This window comes from Maylandia zebra, linkage group LG2, assembly GCF_041146795.1.
Source record: "Maylandia zebra isolate NMK-2024a linkage group LG2, Mzebra_GT3a, whole genome shotgun sequence".
NCBI lineage: Eukaryota > Metazoa > Chordata > Actinopteri > Cichliformes > Cichlidae > Maylandia > Maylandia zebra.
Window position 1 is genome coordinate 46,196,224 of NC_135168.1, and position 20,169 is coordinate 46,216,392.

The following is a 20,169-nucleotide window of genomic DNA, read 5'->3' on the forward strand; positions in this document are numbered from 1 at the left end:
ATGCAACCGGAGTCAGAAAGAACTGTTTTCGGTATCAAGCAAAACAGGACTGGTTCATACAGTCTGACACAGAGCCACAGAGATCATGTCTGCATAATGGAGTCCATCCAGGATAATGTGAAGAGACAGAGGAGACAAGACAGACTAACTCCAGAGAAATGGCAAGTATAACTTCCTGTCAAGTACCTAAAGTTTGACTGCCTGCTATTGGTTGGACTTTATAAATTATTCATTTTGCACAATACTATAAATGTATTTTTTGCAATACTTATGTTTATCTATATGTCTAACATGGTGAATTTGGTTTTGCTTGTATCAACTGAACTATCTGAATGAAGAAGAGAGAATATTTATTCCCTCCCTGAATATTAAAAAATGTTTTAACTAGAAGACGTACAAAACTACAATTTCTATATAATACTCCTACTTACATAAATATGAAAAACACTAAAATTCTCATATTATTATTATCATATTGACTTATAATTACACACTTAGTCTTAACTATCAGTGGACAAAACAACATTAAAACCACACAGATAAAGCGAACAACGATAAATTAAGTCGGTGACACTCCTCGATGGCAGCTGTCTCCCTCGGGAGCAGCAAACACCCTGCAACACAGGAATAAAACCTGTGTAGCAGCTCCAAGAACAGGAGAAAGAGTCCAAAGTTTTGGCCAAGCTTAAAACTATGCACATCCTTATTTTATTCAGCGTCTTTGGTATAGTCAAGAATCCAGCAGAATCCTCCAAGAATCCAGCAGAATCCTACTATTTTCCCTTACAATCCTTTGTTTTTAGCACTGATTCATTGATCACACACATGAAATTTATGACATAAACATTAGACCCAAACACTGATAGAAAGTCCACTGATATTTATTTCTTCCATGGTGCACACAGGTAAGTCAGTCCATCACACCTCACTGCTTTGTTGATCCTGGGATTGGTTGATGGCTGAAGCTCAAACAGGAAGAGTACATTGAGCATTCTCTCTCTCCCCTTAAGCAACAAAGCAGAGCTGAGACTTTGCTCCCTTACCTGGGATCACTTGTCTTGATTTGCAGAAGTTGGCAATTCTCAATTTTGTCTTGAAGGTAGGGAAAAACTTGTGTGTGAGTGTGGGCTGTATACTAATATGCGTGCTGTAGGTGGTACTGTCATCTTCAAGCGTCAGATGAGTCAGAGTAGCTGCACATCTCTCTTTTGCCTTCCCAGCAGCCTCAGTCCACATTTCCATACTTGTCGTTAGCATGGTTGTCCCTGCTGAGGCACAATGTCCCCTCTAATGGGACTTGAAACAGCTCTCTGGTTCACATCATCCCGTTCTGGAGCCACCTCTTCCTCCAGCAGCAGCTTGATATGTAGTTGCAGTCAGGGGTGTGGGCCCAGATGCTGTAGCATCTAATGATAGACTGGTAAATGGTTCGCTCTTGTCCTTTGTCTTCTTCTGTAGGGCTCTGAGGAGATTGTCAGCATGACCTTGCACAGGGCTGTTGTGGCCTCCATGTGCGCCTCACTGTCACAATCATCCCATTCGTGATGTCTGCTGAAGTCTGATCCTAGATGCTTCTAGAAGTTTATAGTTTGTTCCCCAGTCATGACTCCTGGCTTCTTTAATATGAGCTTCTGATCACAGTCAAAAGATTAATAGGGGCTGTACATTGGTGCTTGTCACTTAAACTGTGGGCATTTAAGGGACATATTGGGTGTAGCTGTCGGGTGTACTTTACTGTGGTAGAAAACTCTGCTGTGGAGGCGATCATGCTTTCTGATGAGTCAGCTTGTGGATATGAAACCTCCGGTGGCAGGCTGTGGTTGATAATGAATCACTGGAAGAGTCTGCAGGCACTGTGCGCTCCTCGTCATCTCTGCTAAATGGTGGGGGTGGAGGTGGAGTAGGTGTAGCCATTGAAGAGCCAGAGTCAGGGTCATGGTCCATTCTAATAGACTGAGGCTCTAACGAGAGATACAGACAAGAACTTTCTCTGACAAAGCTTCTCATACTTCCACATATTTAATGCTTTCAGGTGATTTTGTACATGTTTTTTCTCTTGTATTCTATCTCTTGAATTTCTGTCCTTGCAGAAATCCAGAATGTTTTATCCAAACACAAAAAGCCCTGATCACTATCCTATTCACATAAACCACATTTGGAGACAATCCAACTCTTGATTGGTATTTTTCTTTATCAGACTTGTTTCCCACGCTCACAAATGTCCAGTTTTGTCTATTTGACGGGCCTGATCTCTATTCTAGAGGCAATCATCACCACAAATCCAAAGTGTTTTTCACCATAATTTGATGGACAGTCAATTCAGCAAGGAGGAGCCGGTCTTCAATTACTCTCTTTCTTTGAAAAATATTCCCAGTGTTCCTGGAACACAGCATTTACTCATCCCTGAAATCACCTTTTGACCAGATGTGAACACAGAGAAACAATTGTTTTCCTGTTTCGTCCCCCTAAATTCTAACAGTTTATTTCAGATCTCTCGCCATTTGAGGACAATGTGCTCCATTCCTAGAAATCCCCATGGAGATGGTCTGGGGTCCAAATAGTCAGGCTCTCCATCTCTCAAATACATGAGGTTAGAGGCTGGAAAGCCTTCTTTCAAGATCAGTAAAAGCCAAGAGATCCCACCTCTGACACCAACCAAGCTCATTCTGGAAATCTGAAAGAAACTGAGACACACACAACCAGGTTGTCCTAAGTTGCATTTACCTTTGCAAAGAGATCAAACAGTAACAAGAAAAACAAAACAACAACAAAACATCGCGGCAGTCTGTATGACATTTGACAAAAACAAATGTATTAACACTGTGTATTAAAAAGTAATTTGTACATCAACATAGTGATCAAACTTTGAATCAAAGATTTCAAATTTAGACTCATAAATCCCTGTTCGAGGTTTTCAGACCAGTTCTTGTGTCATTTCCCTGTTTCACTTAGCAGACCGATCATCTGATGCATTAAATCATTACTTATTATTAATCTCTGTCTTCCTCCCGACTCCCAACCAGCTGTGGGAGATAACTGTCTGTCCCTGAGCCTGGTTCTGTGGGAGGTTAAAAGGATGCTTTTCCTTCCCAGTGTTGCCATGTGCTTGCTCATAGAAGGTCATTTGAGGCTGGGGGTTTTCTATTACAATATAAAGCACCTTAAGGTGATACATTAAATTAAATTGGAAGTCTCTCAGTTCCTGCGTGACTTTCAGATACTATTGATTATTCATTATTTTCCTTCCCAAAGGCCTTCTACTTGTTATTTGTCTTATACTAATTGTCCACTTTCCAGCCAAGTTTTCAGCTAATAAGTCTTTGGGAATCACCTTGTTTCTGCAAAACTACTAGTATAGGTAGCCTATGTCATAATGTTACATTTGACACTTCTGTAGATTAAACTAAATAAATGTAAACAAATCAAATGTTTTCTTCAGCCTGGTGAACTATTGCTTTTGAACACCATAAAAATTCCAAGAAAGTCTGGATCACTGGAAGCAAAATACAAAGAAATGAGAGGAGGCTCAAGACTGTGGCAAAGCACTGCAAACACAAACCACGAGAGCCTGTTTTGTACGCTACATGTGCTCTCTAATAATCAAACGCAATGCATTCTGGGGCAGTGCGGTGACAGACGCCATGATTTTGCTGTAGCTGGACCAGAAAATGGATGCTTCCTGCTAGCTGAATGGGTAGCTGTAGCTGCAAGCTGGTTTTTTGTAACATTTTCAACTACAGTTTTTCAGGAAAGAGTTAGTAAGAGAACAGACCTACCAGACGGTTTCTTCTTTGGTCTGTTTTGATCCTTTAACTGTTATCAAAGAGTGTGATCAAGTTTTTGATGCGGGGCTGGGTTAGCTGGAAGCTACAGAATCAGTTAGCGGGCTAATGCTAGCACGATAATAATAATTGCCGGTTGATCGTAAGAATAAATGCGCTGTTTCCAGTTCAGTTAAAAGACAAGTGTACATGTAGATGGGATCAAAGGCTACACCTTAAGGTAAGAGCACTACACTGATATCTAACGAGAAACTTAAATGTTGATAAATGTGTTTAGCTTGTCCAACGTGTTTGCTTGTGAGGGATGGACCCTGCATAGGATGGAAGCTGTCGGTGTACTGCGTCACTATGTCGAGGCGATTGTGATGGCATGAAATCCAGCTGTTTTCTCACACTTTAACATCCATAATAGGCTTAAAATATAAATTTCGGTATTTTAACATTTTGCCCATTCACGGATTTTGTATTTTAGACTCTACGTGTTGCTGGGAGACCGTTTTCTCTGCTAACCGCATGGAGTGTGAATGAACGCGTTACCTCCAGCTATTTGTGTCTGTGGAGCTACAGAAAGCATGTGATAGGGCGCGAGGAGAGAAGCTGTGGTACTGTGAGAGAAAGTCAGGAGTGACAGAGAAGTGTGTGAGAATGGTGCAGGACATGTATGAGGACAGTGAGACAGGGATCTTCTCTAAACCCCTTCATGGTTACAGTGATGGTGGGCAGGTTAACAGATGAGGCCAGGCTGGATAAGGTGTTCACAGATGACATTGTTATCTTTAGGGACCGAGTGGAGGAAAGTTTGGGGATGTGGAGGTATGGACTGATGAGAAGTGAAAGTCAGCAGAAGCATCACGTGTGTAAATGAGAAGAAGACAGTGAAGATACAAGGAGTAGAGGTTGTGAAAGCAAACAAGCTTTAATACTTAGGCCAACCACCCACATGGACAGTGCACAAGAGAGGTGAAGAAAAGAGTGCAGACAGACTGGAGAGGGTAGAGATGAGTGGCAGAAGGATAGTAAGAAGAGTGAAAGGCAAGGTTTACAAGATGGTAGTGAGAGCTGCTGTGATGTATGGTTCAGGACGCTGGAACTGGCAGGAAGACAGGATTCGGAGCTGGAGGTGGAAGTGCTGAAAATGCTAAGATTTTCACTAGGAGGGACCAGGATGCGCACGATTACAAATGAGTATATCAGAGGACAGCTTGGGCTGAGCGATTTGGAGGCAGCGTTAGAGAGGCAAGTCTGGGATGGCTTGAAAATGAGCAGAGGTGGGATAGTGGATATATTGGATACAGGATGTTAAATATGGGGCTGCCAGGCAGGAGGATAAGAGAAAGGAGGAGGACATGTAGAAGGTTGTTGTGACGGAGGAGGATGGCAGGTATAGTGTGAGATGAAGGTAGATGATCCACTGTGGTGACCCCTTAATGCAGCAAGAAAAAGATGACCTCTGGTTCTTTATGCTGAAACTGTAACACGTACATTTGCCTAATCTGTCTGAAATCCTTGGCCCCATTAACAGGTATGGCCTGGATTTGACTTGGACGGTGCTGGTTATGGCAGAAGGGACGGACACTGGCGAGATGCCCTCCTTTGAGCCAAGTCCCAGTTCTGAAGCAAAAAAGAGACATATTTCTTCTGATGGCAGTGAGTGTTTATCTGGGTTGCTGTCATTTTCTGTTTCTGTTTTAACATGCCAAAGTTACTCCGGGACATCAGCGGAACTTAAATTCATAGTTTTCCCCAGGATGTGATCATCAGATACAGCAAGTTTTCTGTGTTTGATAGCAACATGATCTTAAAAACAGGAACAAAGACAGTGTCAAGTTTTGTTCATCAACAAGACCAAACCAAGCTGCTATAATGCACAGTCAAAACGTTTGATGAGAAAGTAAAATAAATGTAATATTGCTACTAATTTAAGATTTATTCTGTATCTTCCCATCATCCAACTCTAGCAAAATGGCCTCACTATGGACATGACAGTCTGTCAGTGCAAGCCTACTCAGTCCTTTATAATAGGGCTCTCATAGCTGTGCACTGGCCCCATGCAGATCCTAAGTTTTCACAGTTTATATTTACCGGGGGAAACTGGTCTGTGCGCCATTCTTGTTTAGGCTATTATTGGGCCCTTTAGATCGCCGCATAGGAGACAAAAGAGCTGAAGTAAAATTTGTAGGTTGCACACACATAATCCTTCACTCTGCATAGCCCAATACCCACTCAGGTGGACACAAATGTGGCATTGTGAATCCCACATAGGTCATCAGGATATGTTTCCAAGCACCACTCAGCACTGACAATAGTTAATAATATATATATAATAATTAGTTTAGATATTTTCTTTATTTTCTTCATCTCATATGTCATTGTACTGAATTTGAGCAAACCTTAAGCTTGATGCAGACTACTTTTAACAATTATCCACCTCACATCATAACTGACTGAGGTGCCTCTTCATATTAATATTATTTCATTATTAATGCTATTATCTTTTTTTATATAACAGCAATAGTATATTACAATATTTTATTTATATTTTACTTTGCATCCACCAAGGGCTGCAGGTGATCTGCAGTTTCACCCTTTCCCAAGCTGGAGACATTTTCCTTTTCACATGCTTTCCTTGGCTGAACAATGACACAACCTTAATATACCTTATGCATCTCTCTATTTTATATAATATGTGTTTGTGTGAATTATGTATTTTCTTTCATTCTAGTCATTCTGGGCATGGTCTTCATCCCAACTATGTTTCATTGTTAACTCATGCACTGCCATTGACCTCTATAGCCGTCAATTGCAGTGAATGAGTCAATGGGTTTAACTCATTCACTGCCAATGGCTGGCAGTGAATGAGTTAATACCAGTTTACAGGTTGTTATCTTTGCTATTATTAGTTTGAATACATTACAGTTAAGCTCTAATTTAATTTAGCCTTTTGTTTATTTTCCACTGCACTACAGTGGCAGCCTCAGTGGTTCAGCTAGCACTGACTTTTACAGACTTCTTACAACTAACAATAATGAATTGAATAATAAGATCACTCTAATTTCATAGTGTTCCTGTATCCAATCATCGACATTGAAGTGCGCACACATCCAAAATTCAGGACAGTAGGACCTGCTGTTATTAATTGTGTTTAATAGTAATAATAAGAAAATGTACACACAGTTGCACAGCTGCTAGCACTACTGTTTAGATAAATGCAAAGTTCAGCAGTTGAACACACAGCTTATGTTCTGACAGAAAAGATTAAATATACGTCTCCATATACCAGGGAATAGCAGAGGAAGCCTGAGTCAGAGGTGTGTTTTAACGCTTCAGGTTTCAGCAACATTGCAGCTCTCTATTTTGAAAGTATAAAGACAGTTCTGTGTTGCTGTTGTTGTTGTTTACAGACCAGGGATGCAATAGGTGTATGTCGATATCCTGCAATGACACTATCTGTAAATAAGGTGCTAGTGGGTTTTTTTTTCCTTTAATTTTTATCATTTAGTTTTGAAGATGCAGACAGACATGTAGTCAGATCACACAGCACTATTCAGCATACATCTGACATGCACATGTAAAAATCCATTATGAAAAATGTTGGCATTTGTTTTAAAAGGCCAAATCATTTGGTGAAATCATTAGCTAAATGTAGAGTGTCAAAACTACAGTTAGTCTGAAAAGCTAATATGGCTCAGCTCCTCACACCATTAACATGTTGTGCACTACCTCTTCATATGTTTATGAACCTGACGATAAATGCCACTGTAATAAAAATAAGTTAGCTCTCTGTTTTATAAAAGATGTCTTTATTACTTTTTTTGTAAACATCTGTGATTATATGGGTCCCTTTTGTTTTTCCTTAATTGCTTACTTGTGTCATTTTATTGCAGGAGAGGAGCCCATGAGAAAAATGCCTTTGACAAAATTTGGTTCCAGACCTCGATTTGAGCCTGTGCACTTCGTAAGCGGCGGGAGCAGTGGAGGAACCTACACTGATGAGAAGGAGAACGATAAGGAGCGCAGGAGGAGCGAGCTGTACAGTCCGAGGGACTCTGAACACTTTTCGTACAATAGCAGCAGCAGAGCACAGGGATCCTCCTCAATGAGGCCCGCTTTTGACAGAGTGCCAGCATACACATCTGACTCCTGGGGTTCCCACAGGGACAGAGAAAGAGACAGAGACATTTCTTCAGGTAGTGGGTTGGGTTATGGAAGTCGTGGGTCGTCGTCAAACTTCTTGGCAAAAACACAGCAGGAGTACACAGCAAAATATGAAGCCCAAAACTTTCGGAGTTCAGACTCTTACTCTCAGCCGCCCAGGTACAATGGGTACGGGGGAGGGGGGCGATCAGGAGGCTGGGATTCGGGACGTCAGGGTTTGGGCTACAGCCATCAAGACAGACCGTCATCGAGCAGGCTGTTCAGCAGAGTCTACAATAGCCCGGGGAGGAGCAGTCCTAATGTTTCTCAGTCGGGCTCTTCATTGCAGCCTCTTCCAATATCTCAGCCAACATTAGATGAGAAGCAAAGGCTGATTGCCAATGTAGCATCTGCACTGGCTGTTGCTTTTAGGGACCCTATGTACATGACTGGAAGTGACTCACCAAACTATAATTTCATGTTGAGCCGTAGCATCCAGGCCTGCAAAACCAACCCTGAGTATATTTATGTGAGCCTGAAGGATATTCCTCAGGCTGATCTACCAAAGAACAAGAAAGTACCGACAGACGGCTACGCCTGTGAACTGAGATGCCAGGGTGTGTATCTCGCTACTGGATACTCCGGAAGTAAAAACGGGGCAAGAGACAGAGCCTCTGAGCAGGCTGTAAAACTTTTCCTGAAACCAGTCGAGGTTCGTGTCGTGCAGCGTAAATTCAGACACACTGTAGTTAATGACATGGTTGTGTGCCAGCTACACAGCCCAACACCAGCATTTTTGCCTGCACTCCGCAACCCGGAAGATAAGCCGACACCTAGCTCCAAGGGCCAGTACGAGCCTGACAAGCATAAGCACTGGACAGAGTTTGTGGTGTTGGACAATGCTCACGACGCTATCTGCATACTGAACAACTCTGCAGCTTTTAATCGCATGAAGATAGACTATAAATTTGATCTGCTGCCCAACAGCAGTAAATGGCTGTGCAGCGTTTTCCTGCAGGACGAGCTGGTGGCACAGGCGATGGGCACCAAAAAGAGCTCTAAGCACGCAGCAGCGCAGGAGGCGGTCAGAAAACTTCGCCTGAACCAAGCGCAACAGCAGCAGCAGCAGATGCAGCATCAGATGCAGCATCAGATGCAGCAGCAGATGCAGCATCAGGTGCAGCAGCAGATGCAGCAGCAACGTCAACCGCAGTCTCAGTACTCCAGAGGAAATATTCAGTCAGATTTTGGTGGACGATTCGGGCAACAAGGTGGCAAAAAGAAGCTGAGCGAGCTGGTTATCCTGGAAAACTCTGACAATGCAATCTGCATTATTAATGATACCGCTCAGTTTAATAAAGTGACTGCTGACTACAAGTTTACAGTTCTGCCCGATCATCGCTGGAAGTGTGAAGTTTACTTAGAAGGACAGTATGTCGCAGCAGGAATTGGGCCAAAGAAAATAGTGAAGCACATTGCAGCGATGGAGGCTTTAGTCACACTGAGACAGACGCAGGCTGTGGTCAAATCCAACTTAAGAAAGGAGGGTCACAGTGACGCCATATCACGTTCTCAGATCATGGGTCGCTCAGGCGAAGAGGCCACGAGGCAGGAGATAAAGGAAGACAACATTGGAAACCAGCTGCTCCGGAAGATGGGCTGGAAAGGAGGCGGTCTGGGCCGCGACGGGGATGGAATTGCAGAGCCAATCAGAGTGAAGGAACAGTTCTCGAGAGAGGGTTTGGGTATGGACACGGATAAAACCGCAAATCAGCTCAGCAAGCGCGACATCGAGGACATCATTCGGAGCTACGCCAGTTCAGACCGCCAGGACGATCTCCGCTTCTCCACTGACCTCACCAATGACGAACGCAAACAGATCCACCAGATATCCCAGAAATACGGGCTGCGAAGCAAGTCGTACGGACAGGGATGGCAACGCTTCCTCGTCGTCAGCCGCAAAGTACACAAAGACCAGCTCATTGGTCAACTTCTACAGGAAGGACAGGTGGGCCGATATGAGCTTGTGAAACCTCAGACCTCACACGAATTTGCATGATAGGAAAAATCGTATATATTTTTTTTAAAGGACGCATTCATCGTCTTGGACTTGAAGGCAAACTGCACTCAAGCGTACCTGCTGTGTTTGTACTATGTTACAAATTTCCAGCACATGTTAATAAATGAGAATCTTTCAGGTATCTCTGGTGGTTTCAGCATTCCTTTGCCATGAACTGTATTTTAGCTCTAACAGGGGCTGTAGGATGGATTTTGTCTTTTTGTCTCTCCTGCTTTTCCACATGAGCTTGTGGTCAGTGCATTGTGCTATCATCTCCTAATGACGCTCCTGTTAATGCAATTCTTTCCAGTTTAAAAAAAAAAACACATTTAGGCTTTTGTCACCTTTTGTTTTGTTCTGTGACTATTTAAGAAACCTGGCAGAATATGCAGCTTTTCTCACTGCTTGTTTGTGAACATTGGTAGACAGTTAACTCATCAAAGACAAGGATTACAACGGCATTAACATCAAACTGTAGCTAGGTGCTCATACCAGTCCCACTGTAGTAATAAGGCATCTATTCAGCAATACCTGCAATGTTGTTTGCTATTTCAGAACATGGAGATCATTTTACAAGTACAAGAGCTGCATCCATGAGCAGAAAATCTTCACATTGTAAGCTGTGATCTTTGTTAATGTCAGATGTGTTGGTTTATGTGAGTACAGTCGTGTCTGCTTGTTTTCACAGCTGTAATGACTGAATAAATTAAAACTGAGAATCATCAAAGAGGCTGAAATTAATTCAAATATTTTGTTCATCCGGGTTAAGAAATAAGTAGCAAACAAATGGTGTATATTTATTTTTATTTACAAGAAAATGTACAGTTTGTTACATGGGTTACCGGTGCAAAGGTTTATAATCTGAAAATGGACACCATCCTGTTTAAAACAGTGTAATCAGCTTTTCATGGCAGCTGATTTCCAAGATTGTAAAATAGCATAGAAATGTTTACACAGCTTTAAAAAGTCAGCATTATGAAACCAAGTTAAGTGCTTGGACAGGGTACGAAATATCCTTTCTCTGTATTGAAGAGGGACATTTGTGTTTAGATTATTTTCCTTTTAAATCAAAGGCATGGCTTTACAAGAAAAGCTGAGAGAGAAAATGACCCCCAAAAGGCATCTGCTGAGTTGTTAGAGGGATAGATGTCTATGCCAGGTTAATTTTCAATCCCTCTTAAAGGCTTTTGACAGGCAGAGACAAAACCAAGAAGAGTGAGCCCCAAAACACCCAAGAACAGCTTTGCTTTTTGTAAATATGAACTGCCAGTATCTACACAGCAAACCACACAGCAAGCACATCTAAGTATCTGTCGCCCTATCATCCGACCACATTACTTCATGTATGAATAAATGGGTAGAAAAGTGACGGCTGAGAGAAGAGAGAAACAAAACGTTGGGGCATGTAGCAAGTAACCCGGATATAACAAGGTACATTAACTTTTACCAAACATACGCTATTGCCCAACAACAGCATTCAGCAGGAGTGAATGCCACAACACAACGGCATACAAACTTTGCAACAGTTAGGGGGACAAATATACCAAAGGATTTTATTAAGATGTGTCATTTCATTTTGGTGAGATCGGTCAATTTTCTTGATCAGTGTTTTCTTGTTTCTGGGCTGGACACTGTTCATACTCCCAACGACAACGGGGGTCAACAGTCACGCCAACTCTGTTCAACAATAGCAGAAACCCTTTTCTCGTACTCCCGTTTGTTTTCCTGGTAGAGCTGGGCTGCTTGGCTGTTGGCAGGACTGTTTGGGTTTGGCTCATCCAGTAAAGACTTTAAATACACAACAGAGAATGCCTGTGGGTTAGGTTTCTAATAACATTTTATGGCGTAAGAGTCAGAGCTGCGTACTCATTACTGTAAGGCGGCAGGATACCTGTATTGAAGTTAAGATTGAAGACACATCATAGGTTGGACTCCAACGATTCTGAAGAATATCTAAGCATATGCTGCCGTCTGCATACACTGCAAAAGAGCATTGAAGACCACACAATGTTAAAACTTTAGGGCGTGATTATTTTAACATCAATAAATATCTCAAACTCAGTATGTTGGTAGATACCATTTGGATGAAACATTTTGGAGACAAATCTCACTGTCGGAGGTTTATTTGGATATTCCTCTGTGAATTCAATGGTAAGTTTGAAGGTTCCTGAGAGAGAGAAGGAACGGCACAACGTGAATTAAATTACAGAATTGTTTGGATATAGAGTACCATGTATATTGATGGTGATTGACAGTGTCTTCTCTGCCGTTATTAATGTTTTTCAAATATTAAAAAGTTTAAGATTAATAAATACATTAATCAATGCATAACGATAAGCAGTTGTTGCTTTCTGGCCAAAAACAAAAAAAAATTCTTCCACTAAAATATACTCAAAACTGTACCAATCGATATGATCCAACTACGAAAGCTCTATGCTTAACAGTCATCATGGTTTATTGCTGAGTTAATGTCAGGTCAGCGTTGGGAAGATGCATTATGTGGATGCAAAGGGCTTTATGGACATCTTACCATCTTCAAAAGGTGTTCCCTCAGGTCTACAAAAGAGGAAACAGTAAAGGGGATAAATCACCTGCAAAAACGCACTTTTCAAAACAGCCACAAAAAGTCTGATATAGCTTTTATTAGAGCAACTTACCCAAAAATGACAGCATTCCATACCATGATATTGTTTTCTGATGGGGCTCCACTAACTCCAGCTGGAGGGTCCTCTTGCAGCCTGACAGATAAAATGGACACACAGTTATATCACAGGTAAAGAAAATGACTGAAACAGTCAGTTGTCAAAGTCTTTACTATTATTACCTCTTAGGCTGGTCATTAGGGCAGGCGAGTTAAGTATTTAAAACTGAAAATGAACCTCCTAATGTATTAATCCTAAAAGGACTCTGACACTACATGATTTTATCTGTTCTGATTTTATCTGTTTTGATTTTATATACTGTTTTGTTTGTTTGTTAATTAGTTAGTTAGTTGCTTGTTTTAATCAATTTTAAATCATGCTTTTTATTTGTTCTTGTTTCTAATGTCTCTGTAAAGCACTTTGAATCACCTTGTTGTTGAATTGTGCTATACAAATAAACTTGCCTTGCCAAACTTGCCTTACATATTTACCAATAACATACACTTAGTGCTTGGCAATTATATATATATATATATTATTCCACTATTTTCCGTTTCATTGTGTTTCTTCTTTTGTGTAGCTTTACCTTAATGAGATATTTTACAGAGCTACTCGGCTTTATTTAAGCCATGTTTTTATGATGATGTTTAATGTTTCTGCCTGCAGTAAGACAGAAACTTAAAACTTTTCAGAGTAATGTTTTGAGGCAAAAGACAAAAAGAGAGTCCTTTTAAAAACACATCTGACGGGCCATTACAACCACTACCTGTCTGATTTAACCAGTTCAAGTTCATCCTATTAGTCACGCTCTTGAAGTATGCTGAAATACTATAAATATCGTGTTACAGTGGCCCAGAAGAGATTAGATTTTGGACCTTGTGACCACCAGTACTGTGTGGTTGGAACATACTGTGCAGGTTTTTAGTGGCTGCATAGCAGATGGTTTCTGATCTTCGGGTTCAGGTAGCCCTCTGTCAAGGCCCACGGATAGAAGGTCTCCCAGATCAGTGTGTATATGAACAGTTTATCTAAACGTTTCACCTGGATTTGAAGGGCCACCTGGCTACTCGCTTTGACTACAACCTTAATTACAAGTTAGAAGCACATCCAACTGAAATCATATTGAAATATTGCTGTTTACAGTTTAGGCTAAATGTTCGGTGATCGTCTCAGTTAGTACTACGACACCTAAAATAAGCCGGGACTCTTAAGTTGCACTACCTGAACGTTACTACTCCCGGATGCCTTGCTAACACCGGTGTCAGCGCCCCGGCGTAATTATCTTTACAGATCAGTAGCTTACCAGTCAAACATTCGTTAGTACTACCCGAATCTTCACCCACTTATGATCATCTCGTGTTTTTAAGACCCTGAATTTTATTGTTGTTGTTTAATAGCGGTGTTGTAGTTTTGATTGCCGTTTGGGCTAACGCTAACAAGCTAGCGGCAGGAGGCTAACCTTAGCTACTTCTCTGTTGTTTTCCTTTCGCTTACCGTTTAAAATCTCTCATTAAACGTCGTCTTGCTGGAGTTGACATCTTGATTAAATGGAAACCCAAATCGTTAACAAATACCTAAGCGGGTCAAACGTGATGAAATGCGTGTTCTTTTTTTAATCGGTATATTATTTTAACTCTTAGCTGGCTAAGCTAAACGATTTGCGGCTAGTTTGTCAAATATTTGGCTGCCCCTCGCCAGTATAACGACTGTACCAAATACCCAAAAGGGAGACCTCACGCCGCTTGCGTTGAAATTAGTAAACTGTACAATCACATAAAGCCAAATTAAAAAGTGGATACAGAATAAAACTTTTGGATGTTCCTGTACTTGTACGAATATATTGAAGCTCGTTTTTACTATCGCTAGAGCGTTTTTATGTAGGTTGGTGGAACCCGTCTCTACACTTGAACTATCCCAGCAAAAATTACGTCATATGTTTGCACCCACATTAGTTGATTAGGACGCGCTAACGCCTCATAAATGGGCCTATCTTCTGTTTGTCGTCCTGTTCAGTACTGACTTTATTAATTTACTGATCTATTCGATGCATACCCAGTTAGCTCTGTTACTTTAGGTGTAACCCGTGCCTAAGACATTGAGATTTAATGTACAATACTTTCCAAACACCACTAGATGGTGCCTAGTTCCCAAGTGTTGTATATAATACGCTACAGCAACCCAAAACAGGATAGCTTTAAACATATGTAAATGATAAATAAACATAAACGTGTAATGTATAACGCGAAACCATAAAAGATTGTAAGGTCAGATAATAATAGCTAACAATCATGATTCAACCAATCTGGAAACCAGTGAAAAAGTAATGTTGCCTCCTGGCTGACATGACTTTCCCATATGGTCTAGCGGTTAGGATTCCTGGTTTTCACCCAGGCGGCCCGGGTTCGACTCCCGGTATGGGAACTGCTGTTTTTGTCTCAAATTCTAGTATTTAGGCTTTTAATGATGATTTGACATTGGCAGTAATACAAGCAATACATAAAACCATTCAGTAATTTTTTTCCTTATTTGATACGTCTGGCACAGCATGCGGTCAATATTTCCAGGGAATCGACCCCGCCCGTCAGGGAGTTTTCGTCAGTTGCTCTCATCTCACAAGGGCTTGGACTTTCCCGGAAGATGCCTGTTCCCACTTTATATCTCCATGACGCCTGTCGTAATATTAACAGAGTACAGGGGAACAAAATCTGCTCAAACTAAACCCCAAGTTTCGCGTGTAACACCGTCATTTTCTCTTTTCTCAACTTAATTTTTAAGTACATTGTGTCTGAAGCTGTGGGTTGTCTGTAAAAATCGCACCTGCGACTTCGTAACGGTATAAGTAAAATTAATTCACTTTTAACGTGTAAATAACTTGAAAAAATCCAACTTTGCTGCGCATGACACACGCAAATGACAATTTTTCATGACGTGTATAAAAATTATGAACCATTTTTTGCCGTTTTTTTAAACTAAGAAACTTTTTTAAAAACGCCTTTTAGCTCTTAAACCGCTTCCGTCTGCTTCGGACTCGCGTACTACTACCACGCTTTGGGAAAACTTTGGTGCCGGGCCAGCTATTTCCCAGGAAAATGTGACTGATAGGAATTCCCCACGCATCAGCCCCCGCCGGAGAAAACCTCGACCTTGTGTCAGCAAGCACACGAAAGCAGCGGGAGGGTAAGCTGACCGGTGACTGTGTGATGATGTAGCTGTAGCACCGTAAAGTCTCCAACTCGCTCCAGGGATGTTTTTCTAACGTCGCCGCTTCTTAAAAAATAAGAGAACAGCTTCTTACTGGCTATACAAAGCCGGGGAATATAATGTACTGATAACTTCTGCTGGGGTAAGTACATCTGGGATTTAAAAGGCATGTTTTACAGTAATTGCTTGTTTTTTTTTTTGTGACTAACAGCGTGGGTGCTAACGTTGAGATCGCCTTAATGTACATTTTTCTTTTTATGGATACAGGAAATAATGTGTTTTGTCACCACATGTAAGCATTTATATACTAAATGCACTCTAAAGAAACACGACTGAACCGATATGATGTACTAGAAGCTGCCACACGACCTGCAGGGCTTTGCTCTGCCTTGCTTTACTACTCCATAGATTTCTGTGACTCCCCTTTGTGTCAGTCAGCTGGCATGTGACTACATGGTGTGATGGTGTGTGTCTGTATGAGTGTGTGAAAAATAGTTCAGATCAGCTATAACAGAAGAGTACCAGGCACTTTTTCTGTCTCCACTTTTGTTTTACTAGATGAGAGCTTTCATTTTGTCCTCCATTATGAAAAATATAGCCTTGACCCCTGCACAGCTGCACTAACTATAGGCCTAGAAAGTGTGGAAATTGAGAGTCTGTGCATAACTAGCCAGTTAGAGCAATATTCAAATTGGCATATCTTCTATCTCTGACTGCAATTAAGTGAGATTACAGATGAAATGACTGCTCATTTGAATAATTTTCTAAGCATGAATGTCATTTTTCATGTCTGCAGTCATGGTGAGCTGGTTGTCTTTTTTTGGCCTTTCTGTTACATTAGATCAGAGCTGTTTAAATGTGTATTTTCAACTTCAGCTACGTAATTATGTACAATTTTCATAATTTCCTGAAATGTTCTTGAATAAAATACAAATATATGCTATGAGAAAGTATGTTGTACTGAAACACCCTGAGGTTTCCTCACAGGGGTCTCTCTGTCTCTGCAGGATCAATGAATGTTTACTGATTTACACAAATATAGATCCGGCATGCTTGACAGAAGTGTTGATCAGCCCTATTCTGTAGTGAGTCTAAATGTTTGCCAGATGTTTACATTTTTGCTCTGAGATGCTTGTATCATGGGAACGACAAACACCGTCTGATTGGCCGGCCCTTCGGAGCAGGAGGCCGTGACGCAGAGGGAAGAGGTGGGGGGATTTAAGAGCTTTTAGTCTGACGGCCCCACTAGAGACGGGAACAGCTGGACCCACCAGTCCTTCACCCACCCCTCTCCCCTTTAGACTTCCCATGGTGGGAACACTGGCAGAGAGGCTTGTGGATAATTGGAAACTTCAATCCACTGAAAGCAATTATCCAGAACAAGACTTTCCAAATATACTCCAGTGTGGAGTCTTGTTTGTTTCAAACATGTGCTCCTTGTTTTAGGAACATCTTGCTACGCTGCTGCCCACACTTTGCCCCTTTCCTCTCTGCTTTTCATTGCTTTAATGTTGCATAGGCTTCATCTGTGTGGACTTGAGCACTCTGTGGATAGAGTACTGTGTGGTTTAGGCTAAAGCAGTTCCTGTTAGCCTTCTTATCTTGTGACAGTGATGTCACCATCAGCAGCCTGAGCAGCTGAGGAGTCTGAAGATGACCGAGGACAACAATGGAGAGTCCTTGTGTTTCTTTAAGTGTTGAAGGGCTCCTCAGACATCAGATATGTCTCCTTGCCCAAGATGTACCCGCCTGGCTTAATGGGCTTCTGGATATTGATTTAACTACACAAAAAGAAGAACTGAGCTCTTATCCCATTTAGAAAGCAGCACTCCAGTTTCATAATAAGCTTTCAGAGCAGCCTTGCTGCAGAAAGGGAATATAGTAGCTTTTTTTGGTTGCAAGTTGGTGTATGTGGTAATCTTTGAAAACAAGTCAAACTTCTTGCAAATCTCAGAGATGTTTGAGTATCAAGAGCTAATATGAAGTTCTGTTATCTGGTGCTTTAGTGCCCACACATGCAATTTCAACCTCAATAACTGCGTAATGACTCACAATTTCACATGGCCACCAAATCTGCTCAATGATCCTTGCTTGTAGGTGTAAATTAATGCCTTAGAAATAACCACAAGATGGCAATGTTCATATGCTAAACAAACAATCATATGGGAAGGCTGAAACCTCAAATGACTTGCATAAATGCAGGAACTGACTTGTGAAAAGAGAAACAAAACTGTTGAACTTCCCCCTTTTTTCCACATGTAGAAAAATACCCACGTCTGTCTGTTTTCTGTTAAAGGCTTGCAGGGGAACTGCTGATTGCAAAGTTCCTTAATTGTATGCTACTGTTGAACCAGCCCAAGCCGTTGACACCTGAGTATCACCTTGTCAGACACATTTGATTGCTAGGCAGCAGGAGCAGCAATGAACCACTGCCATTGGACATGACGTCAGAGAGAAAGGAGAGACAGGGGAAATTCCACCTGTAACCTCGTTCTGCTCTTATGCTGCTTGCCTCACAAGCATGTGACTCGGTCTAGTCATTAGACCTTGGTTTCTTCATGGATCTGCATATTTTTTTTATGACGTAAAGCACTGATAATGACTAGAACTATATTTAGCATGTAAAGGAGGACAACTAGATTGTGTAATACAAGTATCTAGCTGTGATACTTGGAAGTTAGGATGGGTTAGTTTTGTGAATTCTGCCATTCTTTACTGTGAGGCAAGTTTCCTTCCTTGAATCATGAAGCATCATTGTAAAACCTATACCTATGCTTAGCTTATTTGTTAATTATGAAAATGCACATTGGGGCACTAACAAATCCTTTGTGTTTCAGCCAAAACAATACTGTGCACATGTGGTCAACATCAGTAGCAGACAGGTGAATGTAACCACATAGCTAAAGAGATAGATAGACTCACTTGTTACTTCATGATGTGCATCCGTTTAACTGTTTGTTAACACAAAATATCCAATCAGCCAGTCACATGGCAGAAACTCAGGTTTGTATTTACATGCATTTAGGCATGTAGACTAGGGCTGCCACGATTAGTCGACTAGTCACGATTACGTCGACTATCAAAATCGTCGACGACTGATTTAATAGTCGACGCGTCGTTTGAAGCTTTGTAAGATCACAAAAGACGCAGGAATAAGTAGCAGGATTTAAGAGTGTAATAACGGACTGAAACAGAAGATGGCAGCACTGCATGTACAAGGATGCCAGCTGCCGTTAAACCCCGAAGAAGAAGAAGCTGTGTCCCAGAATTCATAGCGCAGCCCAGCTCAGTTTCCAACAATGGTGGCAGCTAGTTAGTTTTAATGTTACTCTTATTATTCTTTCTGGGTCATAAAATAAACGTTTAACATATTTTCAGGCGAGAATGTAGCTGTGTAAACCTCAAATATCTGCTCAGTTTATCAAGACGCCGCATACTTTCAAAAGCGCTCCGACGTTTTCGGAGACGTCTGTTACCCACTAGCTTAGCCGGGGCTAGGCTCACTAGAGCCGTGAGAACACCGGACTCCCGGCAAATCGTTTTCAAACCCACAGCCGTCTTTCGCTACTCAGGTTAAACATGATATATGAGTCACTTAGATAACTTAAAATTTTATTGTTTGGCTTTTTTTAGTATTTTATTTGTTCCTGAGTAAATCGGTTTGGCTGAGATTAAAGTTATAGTTTTTACACAGCTGAATAAACCTCAAGCAGACAGCTGATCATCAGAAGTGTGAGATGCTCGAGAATTTACTCCAGTGTCCTGTTATATTTTAGATAGCAAGGAGTTTATTAAACTTCACCGAGACAATCTGCAAGTTTCATTAAAATTTAATAAACTATCATCTTGTCTTTATTTTTAGTTAGCACAGACCTGAAACACTTAAAGCTGTAAGCTAATGATAGTTATATAAGAGCAGATGCTGCTGGTGCAATAAGCTGTACGTTTTACTCCAATGGATGATGATCTGATTAGTCGACTAATCGCAAAAATAATTGGTTACTAGTCGACTATCAAAATAATCGTTTGTGGCAGCCCTAATGTAGACATGGGCAAGATGATCTGCAGCTGAAGTTGAAACCGAGCATCAGAATGGGGAAGAAAAGTGATTTAGTGACTTTGAATGTGGCATGGTTGTTAGTGTTAGATGGGATAGGATGGTCTAGAAGTTCTCTAGGTGACAATGCTTTGTTCTTGTCAGAGGTCAGGGGAGAACGGTCAATTGGACTGATAGGAAGGCAACAGTAACTCAGAAAACGTCTTGTTATAACCATGTATTTGCAAAAAGCAAGCCCAAATTGGAAAATAGAAGATTGGAAAAGTGTTGTCTGGACTGATCAATCTCAATTTC

General features: G+C 41.3%; 3 protein-coding genes and 1 non-coding gene across 5 annotated transcripts in view; 3 read left to right on the top strand and 1 right to left on the bottom strand.

Annotated features, from left to right (window-relative positions):
• The first annotated feature begins 3,630 nt into the window (after positions 1-3,630).
• Positions 3,631-10,704, top strand: nkrf (NFKB repressing factor). The gene is made up of 3 exons (XM_004545775.3): positions 3,631-4,002; positions 5,305-5,429; positions 7,667-10,704. The coding sequence occupies exons 2-3, from the start codon at positions 5,339-5,341 to the stop codon at positions 9,973-9,975; spliced, it is 2,400 nt and encodes a 799-aa protein (XP_004545832.3). The 5' UTR covers positions 3,631-4,002; positions 5,305-5,338; the 3' UTR covers positions 9,976-10,704.
• A 58-nt stretch (positions 10,705-10,762) lies between these two features.
• Positions 10,763-14,326, bottom strand: ube2a (ubiquitin-conjugating enzyme E2A (RAD6 homolog)). Its single transcript, XM_012917689.5, has 6 exons — positions 14,112-14,326; positions 12,633-12,713; positions 12,506-12,531; positions 12,053-12,142; positions 11,867-11,955; positions 10,763-11,763 (listed from the first exon to the last, which is right to left on the bottom strand). The coding sequence occupies exons 1-6, from the start codon at positions 14,153-14,155 to the stop codon at positions 11,635-11,637; spliced, it is 459 nt and encodes a 152-aa protein (XP_012773143.1). The 5' UTR covers positions 14,156-14,326; the 3' UTR covers positions 10,763-11,634.
• Positions 14,327-14,966: 640 nt separating this feature from the next.
• On the top strand, positions 14,967-15,038 carry trnae-uuc (transfer RNA glutamic acid (anticodon UUC)). Its single transcript has one exon. It is a non-coding gene; the product is annotated as a tRNA-Glu (tRNA).
• Positions 15,039-15,240: 202 nt separating this feature from the next.
• elf1 (E74-like ETS transcription factor 1) overlaps positions 15,241-20,169 on the top strand; it is a 41,120-nt gene continuing 36,191 nt past the window's right edge. Inside the window, exon 1 of one of the 2 annotated variants that reach the window (XM_004545778.5) lies at positions 15,241-15,794. The gene's annotated coding sequence lies outside the window, so the exon portion shown is untranslated. The other variant, XM_004545777.6, reaches the window with a different exon arrangement.